At 40.3% G+C, this 22,483-nt stretch overlaps 1 protein-coding gene across 5 annotated transcripts; it reads left to right on the top strand.

The window, feature by feature from the left end:
* Nucleotides 1-959: 959 nt before the first annotated feature.
* MTM1 (myotubularin 1) lies at nucleotides 960-22,346 on the top strand. Of its 5 annotated transcripts, none has more exons than XM_063416812.1 (16): nucleotides 960-1,044; nucleotides 3,186-3,337; nucleotides 7,123-7,194; nucleotides 8,067-8,139; nucleotides 9,548-9,642; nucleotides 10,009-10,119; nucleotides 10,454-10,555; nucleotides 11,239-11,322; nucleotides 12,424-12,573; nucleotides 14,341-14,529; nucleotides 14,944-15,129; nucleotides 16,150-16,356; nucleotides 16,560-16,652; nucleotides 17,228-17,341; nucleotides 17,640-17,816; nucleotides 19,250-22,346. In XM_063416812.1, exons 3-16 carry the CDS (start codon nucleotides 7,132-7,134, stop codon nucleotides 19,412-19,414), a joined length of 1,809 nt encoding a protein of 602 aa, XP_063272882.1. In that variant the 5' UTR covers nucleotides 960-1,044; nucleotides 3,186-3,337; nucleotides 7,123-7,131; the 3' UTR covers nucleotides 19,415-22,346. The 5 variants fall into 5 exon arrangements, with proteins under 5 accessions (XP_063272882.1, XP_063272877.1, XP_063272879.1 ...); XM_063416807.1 differs by having other exon boundaries at nucleotides 19,247-22,346; XM_063416809.1 differs by having other exon boundaries at nucleotides 979-1,093; nucleotides 19,247-22,346.
* Nucleotides 22,347-22,483: the final 137 nt, after the last annotated feature.

Genomic DNA, 22,483 nt, shown 5'->3' with positions numbered 1-22,483 from the left:
AAATTTGTTAAAATTACTGTCTTGTGGCTTCTTCTGAAAGTAATTCTTACCTTGGACAAATGCATGATTCACCTCAAAGAGCCTTTAGGTTACAGTCAGCTGGGTGCAGGTGCTGGTGGTGAGCTTTGTTTTTGGTGCTGGATCCACCATCCCATTGGGGCCCAATCCTGCCCAAGAGGGTTCATCCTGCCCAAGAGGTTCAAATCCTGCCCAGAGGGGGTTCTATCCTGCCCAGAGGGGCACCATCCTGCCCAGGAGAGGGGGGTCACATCCAGCCCAAGAGGGTCTAATCCTGCCCAGAGAGGGTCAAATCCTGCCCAGAGAGGGTCAAATCCTGCCCAAAGGGCTCTATCCTGCCCAGGGGAGGGTCCAATCCTGCCCAGAGAGGGTCAATTCCTGCCCAGAGGGTCCTATCCTGCATCTGGGTCCAATCCTGCCCAGAGAGTGTCCTATCCTGCCCAGGAGGATCTATTCCTACATCTGGGTCCAATCTTGTCCAGGGGAGGGCCCAATCCTGCCCAGAGGGCTCCTATCCTGCTCAGGAGGGTCTAATCCTGCATCTGGGTCCAATCCTGCCCCGGAGGGTCCAATCCTGCTCAGGAGGGTCCTGTCATGCCCAGAGGGGTCCTATCCTGCATAGAGGATGCAGTCCTGCCCGGGAGGGGCCAATCCTGCCCGAGAGGCTCCTATCCTGCCCGGGGTCAAATCCTGCCATGGTCTAGGGACCGCTAGGGACCGCTAGGGGCCGGTGCCGTCCACACCCCCGTGCGCCTCACGGGCCCTTCGAGCCACCGCTCCCGGCACGCTGCCTCCGCACACTGCCCCGGCCGGACCGCGCCGCTCCGCCCCTCACGGCCTGAGGGAGCCCCGCCCACTGCGCGTGACCCCGCCCCGGCCCCGCCCCTGCCTCGCGCTCCTCCCACAGCCCCGCCCACCCGCCGCACTCCCGGCAGCTCCCGCGGCGGGGGACGGGCGCGGGCCGGTCACGTGACGGCCGCATTCGGGCCCGCGCCGGCGGCGGCGGAACCACTACGGGAAGTGTCGGTGAGTGCCGCTGTGGGACCGCTGTGTGTTTTGGGGCCCGCCAGTGTCGGTGAGTGCCGCTGTGGGACCCGCCAGTGTCGGTGAGTGCCGCTGTGGGACCCGCCAGTGTCGGTGAGTGCCGCTGTGGGGCCGCTGTGTGTTTTTTGAGGCCCGCCAGTGTCGGGGAGTGCCGCTTTGGGACCGGTGTGGGCCCCCTGCGTGGTTTTGGGGCCGCTGTGTGTTTTCGGGGCCCGGGAGTGTCGGGTTCGGGGCTCAGCAGTGTCGGTGAGTGCCACTGTGTGTTTTGGGGCCCGGGCAGTGTCGGTGCGGGGCCCGGCCGGTGTCGGTGCGGGGCCAAGGCAGTGTCGGTGCGGGGCCAAGGCAGTGTCGGTGCGGGGCCCGGCCGGTGTCGGTGCGGGGCCAAGGCAGTGTCGGTGCGGGGCCCGGCCGGTGTCCGTGCGGGGCCCGGCCGGTGTCCGTGCGGGGCCCGGCCGGTGTCCGTGCGGGGCCCGGCCGGTGTCCGTGCGGGGCCCGGGCAGTGTCGGTGCGGGGCCCGGGCAGTGTCCGTGTGTCTGGGGGTCTCGCTGGGGCCCCGCGGCTGGCCGGGCTCGCTTCCCCGGGCTGTTTGTGGCCGCTCTGCTCTGGCTCCTCCTGATTCCCACCCCGATGTGTAGCATCCAGCTGGGAGCGGGATGTTATTGAGGTGTGGCTCGGTAAAGACGGCTCTGAAGTGTAATTTTTACCTTTTGCTGTTAAATCCTCTCCTGTGATGTGAAAATACCCCGAGTGCTCTTGGTTCCCTTTCAGACCTTTAAGCCGCTGTAGTGTTCATTTCTGGCTGGCTTAAATTTTGTTCTGAGGCATGTGACTTCTTTCAGTGTTCGCTGCTGAAAAGCTTCCATTTCAGAGCAAACTTTTTAGCTGATTTAAAGCAAGAAATTATTCTTACAGATGACAAACTTTCTGCTTGGTGTTTTTTTTGTGTTGTGGCGGTCACAAGGCATGTTCCTGCTTCCTGTGGTTGGTGGATTTTGGTTTGTTGGTGTGGGCTTTTTTCAGGTGTACATATTTTTAGAGTGCAAGAAGGATATTAGCTTTTTTCACAGAAATCCCCATTATCCTTAGTGCTATAAAACCAGCATAGGCGAACTCAGTGTTAAAATTATGAGAATGTTTTGTGGTGGGTCTGTAGATTGGCTTGCCACAATGGGCACTGACAAAAAATGGATATTTAAAAAGCAGCTTGGCTCTACTTTTCTGGGGCAGGAATTGTGCCCATTGCTTGCTTGTGGTCATTTGTTGATCATTAGCCACACTTGAAGGACCAGGTGCCTCATGATACAGGAATGATATGATGTAAAACCAGAACCTCTTCCTTGCTATAGTTTTCTTTTTAGAGTTAATTTGTTAGGTGGTTAAAAAAGTTAGACTGTACAGTTATTAACAGAGTCTTAACACAGGGGACTTCTGGTGCTGTATGTGACTTCATTGTGTGGCAAGTGTCCCAGGAGATGAACTATAGAGCTGTTTTCAATAAAATGTAGAATTTCCCCTTTTTGCACTGTTTATCATTCTGTGCTTGGTCAGAAAGAAAACACTCTTGCTGAGAGATGGGCATGTAGCAGCATCAAGGTTGATCAAACCCTGGTGCTGTTGTACTTCTGTATATAGAGTTACAGAGTTAATTACCAATAGTTAATTTAGAGTACACAACTGATTTAATGAGAAATAAATGTGAAACTGTAGATATTGTGTGTGTTGTTTTAAAGGACACAAAATGCTGGTTTCTCTAAGAACTTGAATCAGGTAGAAATAAGTTTTTTGGTGTATGGTCTATTGCTTCTGGCTTTGCCAAGTTACATAGCTTTTCTTATGAAAGCCATTCCTAAGTGTATTTGGGAAAAGAAACTGATTTAGCAACATTTTAAAACCCATTTTTAGAATTCTAGAAGAGAAAGTTCTCAATTCCACCTACTTGATGCCAAACCTCCAGACATAAGATAAAACAAAAAGAACCAGTACTGTTTATTTTCTTTCTCCAGAATGTTTTTAATAGCAACTATTCTGGGATTTTGCTTCCTTTTGAAGTTTTTAAAAGTATTGTCAATTGAAATTTTCTGGCAGTGCTAACAATGTCTTCCTACCTGTTCCATTCCTGTTAGAGGCCAGCTACAGCACAAAAGTCAAATGTTGTTGTAAAGTTGAAGGAATGAACACAAGTTTCCTGTCATCTGACACTGAAGTGGGCATCTGGATTTTATACAACTGAAATGACTGGTTAAATCTGGAGACTTCTGAGCAGGAGACAACAAAAGTAAGTGTCTTCAGTAGACTGTAGTACACTTTTGTGTAAGGTAGAATGTGTTTTTTCCCAAAATGTCTTAAATAACTCACGTGCAGCGTTGTAGGGAGTGGAAAGGCAGTGTGGAAAGTATCCAAGTTTCTGTACACAGCAAAGTCCTTTCCTGTTTCTTGAAAGAGAGCACCCCCAAAATGCCCTGAGAATATCTTAGGCAGGGTAGTCCCAATTTCTCCTTTCTTAGGGTTACAATTAAGCAATGATTTGTAAATGATTTCACCAGTGTCTGCTTAGTCTGCTTTTTAAGTACAGCCCAGCTCAGAGTGGTACTTTCTTTTTGGTATTATGTGTATTCATGTAGTGGAAGATGGAACTGAACAGCAGATGGCAGAGGATGAGTCTGATGTTCTTAAAGGAAACTTGGGAGAAAAGTCTGAGTAGGGGAAATGTAGTTTTAACTGTTAAGTGTCATTTTTTAATACAGTATATCATTGCATAACAGATGCAATTTCCATTTCTCTGTGGAATCATCAGTTAAATCTTTAGCAACAGAACTACAGTGGCCTAAGGGGATGTCTTTCAAGAAGAATGAGCAGAGAGCAACTGAAGGATTTCTTAACAGAAATGTGGGAAGCTGTGTTTGCTGTCCCATAGGCTTTCCTGTCAGCTGCATCAGCTTTTGACAATGTGGGGGGTGTGCATTCCCTGCAGGGGATGTGAAGCAGTGAAAATAGACTGGGTGGGTTTAGAAAGCCACGGATCAGCCTTCAGGCATAGTTCTCCTACAGATGTAATGTTGATTCTAGAGGTAATCTGACAAATGCTTTCTTTAGAAAACCCACTCACTTCTGTCATGCCACCTAATCTAGGTAGATTTAGCTGTTAGAGGAGAAACCACTGCTGCCTTTGTTCCACTCACAGGACTGAACTTCCACTGTACAACTCAAGTACCAGACTGAATATTAAGAAGCAGTCCAGGAAAAAAGATAATCATGGCAAGAGGAAGGTAGTACACATAGAACAAATACAAGATTAGCAATAAGTGAGTACAAGTGGACAGAAATTATCATTAGCAGAAATTACAAGGAATAGAGCTGTTGACAATTGCTGGTAAACAGGCCTTAGCAAATAATTATATGTATTACTACTAAAGAAGGTGCTGCTTTTATTTGTAATGGTGATATAAAGCACAGAAACTATCAGATCCCATGTGTGTTCTACTCCATCACCTCTCTTTGTGAGAGGATTTGGAATTCTCTATAAAGAAAGCTTGCCAGGATAAAAGGATATCATCCTAATAAAATATTAAAGGAGTAAGCAACTGGGTTGATAATTAGAAAATGTAACATTACAGACCTTTATGTTAGGTCCTGTTGAAAGTTGTGATTTACTTGAAAACTCCCTACTATAGAGAGCCTGTAAAATCTGAGTGGGCAGCAACTGCCACACTTTTAATTGGTTTGGTGAATTAGCAGTCACTTGACTGGTGCGAATTTTGTTTGTTTGTATTAGTTTGTGTTGAATCCTTTGGGAACAATGACTTGACCTGTCAAACGCAGGGCACATTAGGGAACAAGAGAATGCTTTTTCTGGGAGAGGGAGGGTTTCTGGCTCTTCACAAACAAATTCAGCAGTCTGTGTTGAGTAGTGCAGCTGCTGTAGTCTAGCAGAGAATTGGCTCCAATTCTGGAGTGCATCTTCCTTAGAGAGGGGAAGCCTGGTGTAGAATTGGTGCCGAGCAAACAGCTTCAGATTGAGAGGGTTTTTGTGATACTGTTTTTGTAGGATACAGATTTTTTTTTTAATATAGTGATTATTGATGAATTTGATGTAACTGACTTGTGGTTGCAGGAGCAGCAGCCCGCTCTGGTGTGCTGGTACCTGCTGCAGTCAGAATTTCCATTTTGCACCACAGATCTATCCAGGGTTGTCACATCCTTTAAAAGTCACTTTTCTAGGGCTTGTTTGTGCTCTCTTGTCTCTTGTGGTTGGTGCAGCCTTAATTTAAATTTACGTGAGCTCCAGTTAAAAGTTCCAATTACTTAATCTCTGCTGACATAGAAAAACTGGGGATGCTGTGCCGCTGTCTCACCTGGCATTTCTCACTTAAAATATATTAAAAAAAGGACACTTCGTATGGAAAAATTTTAAAAACAACCTTCTGAGTAAATAGGCCTTTTACCTTTATAAAATCTTAAACTTCTATAAATTGAAAAATCTCATCTGAACAAGTATTGGATGCTGACAAGTTGGCATAGCAATGGAGCAAAACTTGAATCAACCTTAAATTTATGGTATGTAAGATATTGCAATGAAGGAAAAGCTGTGAAAATATCTTCTCTGAATACTTTGTGGTCAAAATATTGGACTCTAGTGTTGCAACAGTTTCTGTGGGGGGTAGTTTGAAGGCATAATGATTTAATTTTGATTACTAATAGCTTTTCATTGAAATTGTTGGTGTTGCACTAAAAGTAGTTCTGTGTCAGTGTTTGGAGAAAGGTAAGATAGCTGGAGACCCTGTGTCAGGGTCACAGGGTCAGCAGGCTCAGTGGCATTCAAAAGCTTTTTTTTCTTCATTTTTTCAACTGAATGTGTTCCCTTTAATGTTTTTTTAGGGGTTGTTTGGGGTTTTTTTGGTGGGGGGATGTGATTTTTTTACTGATAAACTGAATATTACAGCTTGAAACACAATGGCAAGTTTCCTGTGTTCTTAATGAGATGTGAAGGACTTGGGTAACAAACCTGTAGAACTTCAGGATGTGGTTTTCCACTTTATTCCTGCACAGACACATTCATGTGCTGTTAAAATCATAATGTCAAAGCATTTTTGCTCTTGCAGTTTAATGTGTTGCTGTCACAGGACTGTGGCAGTGTCACAGTCAGCCCAGTGTCACACAGGAGCACGGGCTGCTTTTCGTGGTGCAGAAATCTGGCCAAACTTTCCAGTGTTGGGAGGGGAGAGACAGTGCTTTGTAAAGACTACAATTGTGCAATAGAAACAATTTGTTTAGTCTGTAATCATCCCCCCCCAAACAAACAGAATCTCTTCAAGACTGCTGTGTGATGTCAGATTGGTTCATGAAGGGAGTAGTGAAAGGGAAGTGTTTTCTCAGTGTCAGTTCTAGAATTCCCTTGTGCAATAGTGGGAAATTAGGACGATGAATCCTCGGTCATGCAAGATTCTGTCTTTAATTAATACCATTTAAAAAATAAAAGAAAATCTTTTTCCTTTAAATACATGAAGGTTGTTCAGACCAGAAGGCTGGACACTCATTCTTTTGGTGTGCTGACTGAAACTCCAGTTAGGAAATGGAAGATTATTTTTAAACAGAGAAATCCTGTGGAAGTCTAGCTTTTTTGTGTTTTGTTTTTTAAGCTTGAACCACTTGAGTGTATTGACATGCTTGTGACTTCAAGAGCTGTGCAGTAATACTCCAAGTAGGTAGCATTTCATAATATGTGTATACAGTGACTTAAAACAAGCACTCTAATGCCTGTTTACTGAACTAACACTGCTATTCCAACATCTGAATTCCACTGTAGAGCTTGAGTCAGAATATTCCTTATAATAAGACCCAATTGCAAAGCTAGTAATGAATTTCTTGATAGATTCGGGTGTTTTTGAATAGTAACCTTAAATTATGAGGGATTGTGTAATTTTTTGAATTACTAGTAGCTTGCAAAACTTTCTTTGAAGTTCCTGCTGTCTAGCTGTGGACCTCAAAAGTCTAAAATCTCTCCTGGAAATAGTCTGTAGCTCAGGAAGAAGTTTAAGTCTCCAATTTGTGTTTATTTGTCAGATCCTCAGCATGGCCTCATCATCAACACCTAAATATAATTCCAACTCCTTGGAAAACTCTTCGGGTAAACGGGTAAGTGTAACTTTTTTTCATGTTTTTATTTTTTTACATCAGAATTCCCAGAGAGTAATGTCTTGTATATTTGGTTTGAAGAATAAGTATTTAAAAGGCTTCTTGAATGTATATACTTATTTTTGTTGCTAAAATTCTAATGCAGTTAACTGAGATGGAGTGGATGGGCAAAATATTTCCTATGGCAGTTAATGAGAGGCTCCTTAAAATCATCTCTAATGTCCTTACTCTTATCCTCACTTTCTACCTTGAAATATTCTGTGGCATTCATGAGAATTTTTGGTATTTTCTTGCCCAAGATTCTGTATTGCAATTGCTAAGTTATACCTTGGTATGTTTGTCTGGCTCAGTTTTAAGATGTTTATCTAGAGTGAAAAATACATTAAAACAATCTAAATGTTATGCCCCTCTGCTTTCTACTGCTGTGCAGCTGAAGATGTAACCAGGGTGCAAGAAAACAGAAACTCCTGAATGGGGGAAAGTCACTAAAGAGTAGATTGTGTTATAGCTGTGAGTACATTGCTTAAGTAATTTCAGTTGATTTGTTCTTCCAAGCCCAACGTACTGGGAAAATTAAATGCACAAAAATTCCAGAGTTTTAGTATAGAGGTTTAATTCAAATTTAGTACAAATAACTGACTGTTCTTTTAGGAGAAAGGTTAAAACCTGCTTATGTTTCAGATCTGTTCGACCTTTAAATGTTTTTTAAGATAGTGGTGTGTGTTCCTGTTTTGATTCAGTCTGTAAATTCCTCCTTTGGCTAGACCTGTTCTTTCCTAAGCAGGAATTACCTTTAAGTTTGGTTTTATTTTTAATCTGGAACTTGAAAATGTAAATAAACTGTGATGTACTGCTGTGCTTCTCTTCTTTAGACTCTAAAAGATGGAACTAACTGGGAACAAAATGAAGAAATACCTCGTCTGCCAGGAGAGACCAGGGTTACAGGTATGAAGCTCAATGGCTGCATGATGCAGTGATGTCCAGCAGTCTGACTTGTATGACTGAATTGTTGTGTGGTTTGGGCTGGGGACAAAGGTAAATCATGCTGAAACATCATGAATTTTTCAAAGAAATTGTGAAAGATTCTTTTTATCACCACAAATAACTGTTAAGTGTTTAAAATCTTGGTTTCTACACATGGTAAATCTTCGCATAGAAAGAAATTGCAAGTTGTGTCCTAATTGTATCTACAGATTAAGTAGCTCATGTTGGGTGATGAGAGCTCCTCCAAACTTTCTGAAGTCAAGAGAATTCTATGTTCTGCCCACTGTGCATTGATACCTTGTGGAGTGGTGTGGAATCTGAGCCTAAATGTGAATTCCCAGGGTGTCATGTTATGTCTCCTTGACACAAGAGGGCATGAACAGGCCTTCCCTGCTCTTGGTAGCCTTTACACACAGAAATGCTGTAGCATGAGGGAGATTAATGTACTGTGTAGTTTTCTTTTTTTGATGGAGGCTCTTCCTGAAATGAAAATCTTTGTTGGGGTCTTTTACTTGTGCAGCTTCTCCTCCTCTATGCCTGGATTTGTTGGGTGGATTTGTAAACAAGTTTGGCTCAGTTGAAAGCAAAGTGGTGATTCAGAGGAAGTAATTTGGTTTTTAATGAAGAAGGTGTGAGGGAGAGGATGTGGGATTAAGATGTGATGTGATCCTTATGGAAGTTGTCTGTGCTTTGGGGCACTGCACTGGAATTGGGCACTTTTTGTGGAAGGCAGATAAATAGACTGGGCTAAAGAAATAAATGGAAATCTTTAATGTTGTGGTTGAACTCAGTGATCTGAGATCTTTTCCAGCCTTAACGATTCTGTGATTTTGCTTCACTCAGATCTTTTTGAGTGGTATGTGTTAGTATTTGTTCTGTTACTGTCCTTGCTGAAACACTGCTGATGGCCTTACTCTGATTGCCTTAAATTGAAAGGTGATGTTTCTTTGCAGCATGGTGAGTTCCCTAAACACTCTACAAATCAAACTACTACTTCAGTAGAGAATTGTTGAGAGAATGGGGTAATAATATCCACAATATACTTGTTCTGTGATGGTGAATAGAGTGTGGCACAGTAGTAAGAGTGCTCCATGTCCTGTGTCCTGCCCTCTCCTGTGCAGTACTGAGAAAGAAAACACAAATACCACTAGGGAAGGCTACTGAAATCTGTGCACTTAATTTGGACAAGTTTAGTATATGAGTCTTTCACATTTTCTTAATAATTCAAGTAGATAAAACTCAGATGTTTCTAAATTCATTCACCTCTGAGTACAGCTCTCATTTTATTTTACTGCTACTTAAGTGATACTGTCCTTAGCTCTCATTTTTTCTTTTCACAATCTTTTAAGAAATACTACATTTTTTACAGACAAGGATGTTATTTATATGTGTCCATTTAATGGCCCCGTTAAAGGAAGAGTGTACATCACAAACTACAGGCTGTACCTAAGAAGTGTGGAAAATGTGAGTAATATGCCACAATTACTTCATGGGATGAGTTGGTTTTAAACTCCCTTCTGTTCACCCCTACTGCCTTTGATTTATTTTGTGGCCAGTTCATTTGTTTTAGTTTTGGCACACATATGCCTGTGGAATTGCATGGGAGGCTTTTTGCTTGAAATGGTCTGTAATGTTTGTAACAACCATATCTTAGTTCTGTAATGACTAAATAGTAATTACCTTTGTGCCACTGAGAAATCTGTATAAAAATCGGAGTTCTTTAAAGTTAAATGTGTTGTAAAAGTGTGATTTTTGCCTGGTAAAATTACAGTTTAATCACTTACACTGAACTGATACCTTTATCTTTCCTTACTCAAACTTTTCTTGCAGGATCCTGTTGTGATACTGAATGTTCCACTGGGTGTAATTTCAAGGATTGAAAAAATGGGAGGAGCTTCAAGCAGAGGAGAGAATTCTTATGGATTAGATATAACCTGTAAAGTAAGACTTTCCAATAATTCAGTAGGAAATGAAATCTGGAGGTTTTTTTTTCTCACTGATTACCTGTTTATAGTAAGGGAAAAGTACGTGCTTATGGATGAATTTAAAAAGCTTTTTATAACTGGACAGCACACAGAGTGTGGTACTGCTTTATTGGTACAATTCTTACACTCTATTCTATTTTATGGGATAAGAAATAAAACTGAACATTCACAAGGGTTTGAGGTGTGTTACAAGGAAATTCTAAATCATGTTTAGTGTCTAATTCAGCGCTTTTACAGAGAGAAGCATCTCAGAGCTTTGGTTCTCCTAACAAATAATGGCTTTGTTTTAGGATATGAGGAATTTACGGTTTGCATTAAAACAAGAGGGGCACAGTAGAAGAGATATATTTGAAGTCCTCACAAAATATGCTTTTCCCCAGTCACATAACTTGGTAAGTTATATCATTTCTATTGCTGAGTTGTATTAATGCAGAGTTCTTCCCAATTAATTTTACCTGTTTGATCTACTAATCATCAGTTGCTGGTTTTTTAATCTTGGATTATTCAGGACAAAAGTAGACATATGTGAGTCATTAGTGCAGATGTGAAGCTAACCTGAACTATAGCAAACACTTCTCTGATCTAAATAAATATTTATCACTTTTACTTGTTCACTATAATGTGGTTTATCAGTTTGGTTGCATTAGAATAATAAAATACCCAATTCAACAAAAAATATTATTCAGTAGAAATTACTTCATATTCCTCATTATCACATTCTGTTTCAAACAAAAAGAAGTAATGTCAAAACGTGCTAAATAAGGCTTGTACTTATACAGGCCATAAAATACAACTGTATCCATGAATATCTCTAATGTTAAGTATATGATTCTTACAATAAAATAGTTATAAATGTGGATTGCTTGTTATAGTCAAGTAAGGTAAACTGTAGTTAGAAATTAAGATATATTATATATTTATATTATATATTTATACTAGATATAAATGGATATAGTGGGACTGGCATGGAGCAGTCAGACCTATTTTGTGGCAAGCATTATGGTACAACTGATGAGTCCTCATTTGCCATTTGCACTCAGAGTTTGGTGTAATAAGCTTCCTTTATACCTTGCAGCTTTTTTTTGCCTTTGTAAATGAAGAGAAGTTTCCTGAAAATGGATGGATGGTGTACAACCCCATGTCTGAATACAGGAGACAGGTGAGTTGTTACAGCTGCCATTGCCAGGTGCTTTCACATCTCCCAACTTGCACAGAGGAACTACTGTTTGTACATTTCTGTTGGGAGAGAATGGAATTGCAACTTAAAGAAAAGAAATAAAACACTTGAGCCTTTAAAAAAACCTAGAATGTCACAGGAAGGTAATCTTTGCTCTTTGAAGGAAGTTATTGATGCCTCTTACAATATGCCACTGCTAAGTGAAGGAGAATGTGCCAAATATGTAACTATAGTGTCCCAAAGGTAGATTGGATTTGTTCTTTTTCCCAAAGTGAAGTGGGGAAAAAAAGCAGCTTGTTTTAGAAACAGCACTGTTTTACAGAAATTACAGATGTCTGTCAGTTTTCTTCCTTGCTCTTTATGTGATCTTGGAAAAACATCAGTGAAATAGGATGATACTTCATTTTAAAATGTCTGTTAGATAATTAAAGCATGACATAAAAAAAATTAAATAGCAAACAGTAAGAACTTCCTTATTTTTTTTACCCTCCATAATTTTTTTGGTTCGTGGTTTAGAAGCCTAAGGCCCAAAATAGGTAAAATACAAACACCCCCACAAACCCCACAGTGCGTGTGTGGAGGGCTTAGCAGTATTTCTCCTGGAAATGCCTCACTGGGCAGAGTGCAACCAGGAGTGGTTCTTTCTCAATAGGAAAGTTACCCTGAATCTTACTTTTAACCTGATGGTAGTAGGGAAGAAAGGTTCAAGTGAGATTTCTTCCCCCACAGCCCCTTCACCAGGGAAGGTGGAAAAGCAGAGCTTTAGGGAAGGAGAGAAGGTTTTTTCTTTCCTCAATTGCACAGTTAAAGAAATAAATCTCCTATTTTCAGTCATTGTTCTGAAACTTACTGAAAGGCTAGAATTGTGTGCATGAGGGTATGAGATGGCTCTGCAGTGTTTAAGGCCATGAATCCATCTGCAGTGAACTGGGTTGTGTGGCCTTACAATCTTTTTTGCTTCTATTGCTTTGAAACGGCACTTAGCTAAATTGTTGCCACGTGGCCATAACGTCACATAATATTCAGGAGCAGAATTATTTTCTGTTCATGAATAACATTAAATAACTTTGTGTCCTGTTTTAGGGGCTGCCTAACGAGCGGTGGCGGGTGACTTTCATCAACGAGCACTACGGGCTGTGTGACACGTACCCGCCGCTCCTGGTCGTGCCCTACAACGCCACAGACGAGGATCTCAAGAAAGTGGCAGCCTTCAGGTCCCGGAACAGAATCCCTGTGAGCACTGGGGGTGGAATTTCCCTGATGGTGTAGCTGCTTTCAAGTTGTATCCAAACAATTTCTTGCTGAACACGATGCAGAGGATGCTTTTTTATGGAAATGGTTATGGCAAAATAGTTTTGATTGGCTTTGCTTGAAACTGGTGTCTTGGTCTAACCACAGTTCTGGTTTTCCTCCATAACAATCACCCATGGCAGCTTCACTGGTTTTAACTTGACTTGCCCAGTAACAATGGCCAGCAGTGCAGTTTCCTGTGGTGAGGAATGAGCCTTGCATTGGTTACTATTGCTGAATGCCTATAAAAAGTAATAGAAATGTCCAGCAAGCAAACCACATGGCATTTAAACGTATTTCCACTGGTCAGTCCTAAAATAAGACCTCTTGAATACTCTGTTTAGTGAATTCTTACTTCTAATCTGTAGAATAAGAGAAACCCATTTGACTTCTTGAGTTTCTGTAATGAAAATTCTATGAAGTAAGAGAATTTTTATGTATCAGCTCTTTACAGCACTATAGAAAACACTAATTTCTATCCCAACACTTGTTTTAACTGGTATTTCCCTTTGGCAAACTTGGAAGATATGCTGAATTCTTAGACAGCATTGGAAAGCTGCCTTGAATCTCAATTTCAAACAGATGCACAGCTCAATATGACAAATATTTATTAGATATGGTATTTACTGACAGACTAGGTATATAATCATAAATTTACTATATATACCCTCATATATCTGTATAATATATAATGTGTGTAGAATACATATGTGTAATGTACAACCTGTGCTTATAGTTCTAATAACCAGTGTCATCCCTGTCACCTCAAAATTCATGACTGGCTTTTTGGTATGCCTGTGCAGTGAGAGTAGTTTCCTTGGTAATAGTAATTTTATTAAAATAGTAATTTTAAATAGTAATTTTATTCTTGTCAAGAAATAGCCACTCATCCTTGCACTCCCTCCCCCTTCAATGGCAGATCTTGTGTCTGATCTACACCTCAAGAGTGAACACTTTCTGAGGATTGGAATTTGGGTTTTTTTTGTTTGAACTCTGATCTTCTTTCACTCTGTAACCCACTACTTACAGAGTGGCTGAGAATATTGTTTCTTAATATTTTGCAACAATGAATTTGCATTTTTTGGCTGCTTCTTGGGTTTCTTGCTTATCTTTAATCTCTGGCACTGCATCTGTTCCCTGGGCTCTCACTGTCTTTTGTGGCAAGTCCTCTCTGGCTCAGAACAGCAAAGACAACACGTGCTTCACTCCAGTGCTTCCTCTTTGTGAAGAGGGCTGAGGAACAAAATGTGCTTTAAAGAGAAGAGAAAACATTCAAGATGCTGCAGAAAGGTTCAACTTCCCTTCCTTATCCAAAAAAAGGGAAAAGTTGTTCTTGTAGAATTGGAGCATCTTAGTCACCATTTCTGCTATGAGTTCATTCTCCTGACTTCTTTTAGTTTCAGCAGAGATTCCTGTGTTTATTATTCATTTACTTTTTGGGATTGTTTGTGTAACCTAAGACTTGTAGGAAAATATTAAAATATATTGGATTACATAGGTAAGAATGATTTCAGTAAGCATTAAATATGTACGAGAATTCTTTTGAAGATTAAATTTTGTGAGACTAGAAGCAGTTGAGGTATCAAGGTATTTTGAAGAAATAAAAAGGAAGGTGTTAATTTTCATACTATGTATTTTAAAGAATATAGCTTTAAGTTATGAATTTTTTTTAACTGAGTTTCTTCTGCCTTGTGCTTGCCCTGTGCCCAGGTTCTCTCGTGGATTCACCCAGAGACCCAGGCTGTGATCATGCGCTGCAGTCAGCCCCTGGTTGGGATGAGTGGCAAGAGGAATAAAGATGATGAGAGATACCTGGATATCATCAGGGAGGCCAACGGGCAGATCTCCAAACTCACCATCTATGATGCAAGGCCCAACGTCAACGCAGTTGCAAACAAGGCGAGCAGATGCTTTTATTCTTATTTTCGAAGGGAATGAGGAGGAGACTTGCTTTGAAGTTTTCTGTGAGGAGGTTTTGGGGAATAGTAGTAATCTTAATATGGATAAATTTACGTAATCAACTGCTCAAGGCCATGAAAGGACATGAGTAGGTCCCTAAGCAGAGTTTCTGGACCATATGTGGATTTCCGTGTCTGTTCTCAGCCAAGCACAGATCTTAGCATGGGACTGAACTTGGGAATGACTCCACTGCACTGGGAGGCAGCTGCTATCTTATTTAACTGAACTCTTGAATTTATTTGGCCATTTTATCACTTTTGTCTATTTCCATGTCAAATGACATTCATTCCTTTATTGCTCTATTGAAAAGAGCATGCATATGACTAAAGTTAATTTCACATCTCTTGTTTGTAGGCAACTGGGGGAGGATATGAAGGTGAAGATGCTTATCCCAATGCAGAACTGTTCTTCTTGGACATCCATAATATTCACGTCATGCGGGAATCTCTGAAGAAGCTGAAGGACATTGTTTATCCTAATGTGGAAGAATCCCATTGGTTGTCAAGTCTGGAATCAACCCATTGGTTAGAACATATAAAGGTAACTTTTCCTTGATTGTTTGAAAATGTCAAAATCTCTCATTTCATATTTGCTTTCTTTTGAAATAGTCCTAGAACACATTAAACTACGTAAACTACAAAAACAACATCCCTGAGTGCTGGCTTTTTTTGCCAGCTAATCTTAGAGTATGTTATGAGGCTCATAAATAAGCAACAGTAGGTGACATGGAATGTTTGTGGGCTGCCTCAAGTTAAGAGTCTTTATTAGAGGAATGCTTTCTTTGATTGGCATTACCTGTGTGAGAACTGATTTATTTTGGTTTCGTGCAATACAGGCCTGCAGATGACTCTCACTGTGAAATATTAGTAAATACTTTAGTTGTCAGTATATATGTGACTTTATTTTGTGAATTATGATTTTGTAAATAAATCTTGTAAATTCATTTTTAAATTTGTAATGTTCATCTGGTAGCACAAATAAAATACTTAAGCTGGTAATTCGCCAGTGTTCTCACTAGCTGACCTTTGAATCTTTTGCCTCAAGTACAGCTGTGCAAAAGTAATTAGAGTATTATGTAATGAATCCTACTTAATAAAATTTTCATCTTAATTTAATATTTGGAAAATAAGTATATTAGAAGGGTGCAAACTCTTTTTTCCAACATCTGAGATAATTCAGTCATTTAGTTCAAAGAAAGGAGTCAAATGAAATAACACTGAATTTTTAGAGAGTACATCCTATGGTAAATCCCCTCTTTCTTTGAAAAAGAAGCTTATGTTCTTTGGTTTATCAAGGTTACTGTTTTCTGCCCCGTTTTTTAAGAACTTGCTGTGAGATGAATTTGATCTTACTAAAGGATTAGGGAACCAATCTGTTTCTCTATTTTTATGCAAGAAATTCACTTGATCTCTTAGAAAATTCTTCTCTAGTTAACCACACTGCTCTTTTCAGGTCCTTTAATAGAAACAGCATTAATCCAGATACAAAGAAACCACCTTAGGGTTCAGACTGGAGCAGAAATAAGCCGTGTTTTTTGTTTGGTGTGTGTTTTTTGGGCAGCTGGTGCTGACAGGAGCCATCCAGGTGGCAGACAAGGTGTCCTCGGGCCGCAGCTCGGTGCTGGTTCACTGCAGCGACGGCTGGGACCGCACGGCCCAGCTCACCTCGCTGGCCATGCTCATGCTGGACAGCTACTACAGAACCATCCAGGGCTTTGAAGTGCTGGTGCAGAAGGAGTGGATAAGCTTTGGACACAAGTTTGCATCGGTAAGAATCTGGGGATGATTGCAAAGCCTGTGTATCTCTCTGTCTGAATCTCTCCTCCTTGGTGCAGTAACTAATTTTGAAGTTATAACAGTAGCATGTATTACTGGAAAAGAATTAGTGCTTTAGTACAAAATAAGAAATAATGTCTGTTGCCATAAAATAGCATGTTTCAGTTAACAGGAGACTGCTTTGCTTCATTTCAGAGAATAGGCCATGGTGATAAAAATCATGCTGATGCAGACAGATCACCCATCTTTCTCCAGTTTATTGATTGTGTGTGGCAGATGTCTAAACAGGTATGTTGTGTTGTTCTTCAGAAGGTAACTGTGAGGAGATTACTGAACTAAACCCTACATATTTGAAGAGGACAGCATAGCCCTCTCCTCTGACCTGTAGTAAAAAAGAGTGTGTTTACTTTTGTGAAACTGATATACAGGCTGTGGTAAGTGCTGTGATTTAAACATTGTAATGTCAGTAAGTAATGAAACAAAGCAGTGAATTTAGCCCATTTAGAACTAAGGATCAGGACCTTTATTTGCCTGTATGGTGCTGCACTGTAAGAGTACACTGAAGAGATCTTACTCTGTCTTGCTAGTAAAGTGTATGTGTAACCATTCTGTATTTTATTCTTTTCTTAAATTAAAGGTAGGAACATTTTGAGAAGAGATTTCAGTGGCTAGTTTGAGAAAGTTGAACACTTTGTGTCATTGGAACACTTAGTCTGCTATAAAGCACACAAAAGTAATACCTTAAAAATTATTTGTAGATGTATCCACGCTCCTAAACCGTACCTTTAGCCTTTTAACCAGGACATGTGCATATCCCCCTGCATTGTCCATGTAAACAATGAGTTTGTCTTTCCTGATTTCAGTTTCCTACAGCCTTCGAATTCAATGAGCAGTTCCTGATCACAATCCTGGATCACTTGTACAGCTGCCGGTTTGGCACTTTCCTGTATAACAGCGAGCTGCTCAGAGAAAAGGAGGTTAGTCACACCTCTGATTGTGTCCTGTCTTTACTCTGGGTGATTGTAAGATTTTTGGTTGGACTGTATTTGGTTATAATCCTTGCAGACAGTGATTTAGAACTGGCTTTTTTTTTAATAGAATAGTGCCATGCAGTCAGTAAAATACTTGTCAAGCATGGGGGTTGGAATTTTTCTAATACAGTAATGTATTATGCTTCTAAGTAAACCAGAAGTGTACTAATTTTAGAATGGCTTCTATGATGGATGTCTTGATTTCATGCAAATATTTATTGTTCTCATTTCGATTTCATTTTAGAAAGTGACTGAGAAAACCTTGTCGTTATGGTCTTTGATAAACAGTGAAAAATCGAAATACACCAATCCTTTCTATAGTAAAGAGCTAAATCGAGCCCTCTATCCAGTAGCCAGCATGAGGCATTTGGAGCTCTGGGTCAATTACTACATCAGGTGGAACCCAAGGATTCGGCAACAAGTAAGTGAATCCTCTATAACGTGCAAAAAATGCTGTTAGACATTGGAAATAAGGATTTTGTGTCATAATGGACTTGTAGAGCAGTACCTGTGATCTGCTCAGGGTTTTAATATTATATTTGTACAGTGAAAGTAAATATTGTAGTTCTCTCTTAGCTCATTGAACTTATTTCCCTGTTTAGTAGCAAGTCATCCTTGAGCTCTTTGTAGCCCTTTTTCTTGGACACATCTAAGGGCATTTGATGCTACTAAATCCTGAATGACAGTGCTTAGAAATGGGGCTTGCTGATCCCTGAAGAGTTGGGGCATTAGCCACACAAACACAGTTGCATTTGCTTGATCGTTCTCCTTTCGCTGAGAGAGGGATGAAACAATTTACAAATTAAATGACCCTTTGAGTCCTTTGTCTTTCAAAGCTATATGTATTGCTGGTAAGATTAAAGTTTTTTATGTAACATTGATGACCCAGCATTGTTGATGCTGTGGATGAAAGCTGTTAGCAAAACTTAAACAAGTGGATCAGATTGGAAGTCCAGAAAAGCTTTTATCAAATGACACACAGTTCAGTTCTGTGGTTTTAATCCGTATGGACACTCAGTGTACATTACAGTCTTGCTGGAAATCTCAGCCATGTGGCACATAAAGATTGCATACAGAGACTTTTTTGTCCTTTTTAACAGCTTGTGGCAATTTGAGTAAGAGAAGATAGAGGAGCAATTTGTTTGACAGAAGCAGTCTTCAGTCCAGCCCTTGGAATGAGTCAGTAGTTTTCAAGCAATACACTTCCTTTTCCACAGCTGATCTCCTGTGTTATTTAAAGCACTTAGAGGTTTCAGGAAAGCCTGGCAGTTTGCTCTGGCTTTTTTTTTACACGTGCATTGCCTATTGGAGTTGGAAGTTCTGGTTTTAAAGCTTTTGGTGCTTGTTGTGAAAGATGAGGGTGTTTTACAGAAGGTGAATATAAAGATTTGTTTTAGAAAGTGAAGAAACGTAAGACACAAATTAGCTGTAAACCTACTTATAAATGCAGTTTGCCATTATTAGCTAAAATAATCTGGCTAAACACAGAGTTTTAGGGAAGACGCTGAGACATTTGGCTTCTGGACTTTAAAACCTTTTAGTATGTCAAGAAAAAAGCTTTGATCAAAAAAAGGTACGAGTAACTATCTCGCACACAGTATTAGATAACAAGAAAATAAAATCCATATGCTCCAGAAAGTGGCGGCTGATTTTACTGAGTCAGGGCAAACGATTTTTGGGGGAGCCAGCTGGAAGGCAGAGGGCTCTCAGGTTACAACAATGAGTATTTCTATAGTATTTCTATAGTATTTCTTTAGCTGTGAGTTGGTACACCTGCCAGGAAGCCCTGGGTGCTGGAGCAGCCTGTGTACAAGCAGGAGTAGAGTGAGACTAACGTGGATCTCTTCCCAGCAGCCAAACCCCGTGGAGCAGCGGTACATGGAGCTCCTTGCCTTGCGTGATGATTATATCAGGAGACTGGAAGAGCTTCAGATCACAAATAATTCTAAGATTCCCAATTCATCAGCCTCATCAACATCTCCCTCACAAATGGTGTCCCATGTACAAACACATTTTTGAAGAAAATGTTGGCTTCTTCCTACACTGTACTAGCAAGCGGTGCTTAACACAGATCTATAGCATAAAAAGGAATATTCTAATGCCTTACATTAGACTGTCCTAACACAAATTATTTTAGACTGCCTTCATTTGAGGAGGACTTCAAACAACCCCAGCTCTTCGATAATGTGCCTTTCAGAATCTATGGACTGGGAACATTATTAATCAACTCACACCTATGGAGGGCTTTAAGAGTTATTTTGGTAGGTCTGATACAAATGAAATTAAATTGATTTATTGTTTTCGTAAGAATGCTTTAATTTATTACATTTTAGGTCATGTTTCTGTAAGGAAATTCATGCTCAGTCTTACATGTCATGAATAAACACAATAATGGCAATAGGAATATTCACGTTGTATAAAATTAGGTATGTCTGTATTCCTGTTAGGAATACATTCGTGGAGTTCATGAGAGAAAAATAAATTCCAATGCAAGATGTCAGAGAGAAGTGTTGAAACTTTCTGATTACCTGAGAATTCCAAATTTTCCTTTTTTAAAATAAACAGAAATATGGAAGGCATTTCACTGATATGCATCTAAATAAAAAATTCAAATAGCTCAGTAGATATAAAACTAAAAGAAACTTTTTTATAGTAAATTGATTTTATTTTTAAAAACAAAGTTGTACTGGATTCTGAGCAGTTCTGTTTGGGCTAGCTGTTCAGCACTAAAGTACAGGACAAATTATCACTGTGGGCAGTATTGGTTCTTTGGATTAATACAGAATTAAATGTTTCCAAAAGAAGGTTTATATAATTAAAAACAGAACCATAGAGACATTGCTTAAATAACCAGCAATAGCCATAGTATTAAAGCTTCTGTTTGTCTTCTAAAAATAAATGTGCCTGTTTAAAGGAGCTTTTATACCAAAGTAGACAAAAATTCTGTTATAAATAATTTTGAAGACTTGTACATTTATACTTTACTTTTTAAATGTTTAATTTAACTCCAGATCAGCAAATTTATTCTAAAGTATTTAAGGGGCTTCGTTTTTCATATAGTGTGTGACTTATATTGAACATTCAAGTGAGCTCTAGTTTCAAGCCTGCTTTTCAGAGGCTTTTTGTAAATCTTTAATTTGTTCCTTTCAGGTATTTTTTAAATAGTTGCTAGCATTTCTTACAGCAGCACAGACTTTGCTCTTGATATTTAATTAAAATTTTGCATATTCTCAGAAGTTTAGATTGGACAGTGATATTTAGGCAATCCAGGAAATACTGCAAATCAAAATCTGTAAAGGATTCTAATATTGTTATTTTAAAGGAAATATTTTAATGCTTGAGCTTCTGTCATTGTAAATTATTGTACATGTGGTGAGTTTTGATCTGCAAGATATAATAGGATTATATATAAATTAAGTTTTGTGTAAGTGTATATAATATAGTTTATTAGAAATTCTGCAAGTTTATAAAGTGTAAATATTTTGCATATGAAAACTAAATTTAAAGATATAGTTCCATAAAAGAAGTCAAAGTTTAGAGGACATTGAATATTTAAAACAGTATTTTTTCAAAGGAATAAAAATATACCGCCTCTGGATTTAATTCAGTATATGCACTGAGTTGCACTATGTTTTCAGGGAAGTTCAGAGCATACAGCATGTATGTTCTAAATACACAGAATTATATGACTTTTTGTCCTCTAAATTTCATTCTGCCATCTATGCTTTCCTGTATGTGTATCCAAAATAACAATGTTGTCCCCCAATGTTGACTTGTTAAGGCAAGATTCATTACATCAGATAAATGAAGGATACTCAGTTGTCATGAGGTACTTTGCATTTTGAACGCTATGCATACTCTGGTATATTTGCCTTCTACTTACTTGTGGTTTATTAAAAAAAAACAAACCTATTTTTATTAGAATATTTAAAGTTTCTGTATTTGAGTTTAACATGTTGGTGATGTCTCTGAGCAGTGTGAAAATGTTCTGAAAATCGAATAGTTTTTACTGTGTAAACACTACATGATAACCTATTACAGCTGGGAAAGTGTAATATAATGAAAAAGGATCTTTTTGCACTTACTTCATTACATATTACTTTGTATTACTCTTCAGCTGAATTTGTCTTTGAAGCTCTCTAACAGGGCTCTCTGTGGCCTTGGAATTTTTCAAGTCAGCAGATAAGATACATGTTTTAATTGGTTTTACATACGAGACCAACACAAGGGTGATTTTAATGCAGTATGTTCTGGGAAATACTATTTGTGAATGTAGGCATACAAACGTAGCGATGCTAACAGAACATCTCTCTCCCTTTGCCCATCCCTGGCTGCTTTGGGCTGTGGTTCTGCACAGAGCTGTGCCTGTTCCCTGCCAGGAGCACACCCGGGGAAGGTTCTGAGCTCCTGAGGATGCCGAGTGCCTTTTCTAGGAGGGCTGAAAAAGCCGAGCTGGGGTGGCAGCACCACCAGCAATGAACGCCCAACAGCCCATGAGAAATGTCAGTCTTGGAATGCTAGTTTAGGTTTTTTTGTGTTGTTCCTTCCACGGACGTGAGGAGAATAAGCTAGGTTTTGTACTGAGCTTCTGTTACTTATTTAGAAAAAGGGTATTTGTTGAATGCCTTCTTTATTTGCTCATGCCTTACCCTTCCTCCCAGCATCACTGTTACGGCTGTACCCAAGACATGACTTGTGTGCTACCTCCTGATGTATTGTTAACCTCTGCCTTGAGTTCGGGTGTTGTGTCGCAGCGAGCATTGTCTCATGCATGAGCAAACGTGATGTGTAACAGCGCGGGAGTCCTGCCGTGTCTGCGCTCTCCCGGATCCGCGGGGCTGCTCCGGAGCCGGGCCCTACGCGTCAGGCGTGGGGTCGGAGGGAGAGCAGCGAACATCCTCCGTCTGCCTTGTACGTGCGGGGAGGGGAAAATAAAGATGTCAGTGCTGAACTGTGCCTGCAGCAGCCCTTTTCCTGCCGCGCCAGCCGTGTGCCCGAGCTGGGCCGGAATGCGGGGCGGGCGCTGCCCCGGCGGGCCCGGCCGGGCTGAGGGAGGGCCGGGCCCCGCCGCCCGCCCCCTCCGCGGCG

This window comes from Prinia subflava, chromosome 20 (genome assembly GCF_021018805.1).
Source record: "Prinia subflava isolate CZ2003 ecotype Zambia chromosome 20, Cam_Psub_1.2, whole genome shotgun sequence".
NCBI lineage: Eukaryota > Metazoa > Chordata > Aves > Passeriformes > Cisticolidae > Prinia > Prinia subflava.
The sequence above is the reverse complement of the archived record's forward strand: the minus strand, read 5'-3'. Positions and strand labels throughout refer to the sequence as shown.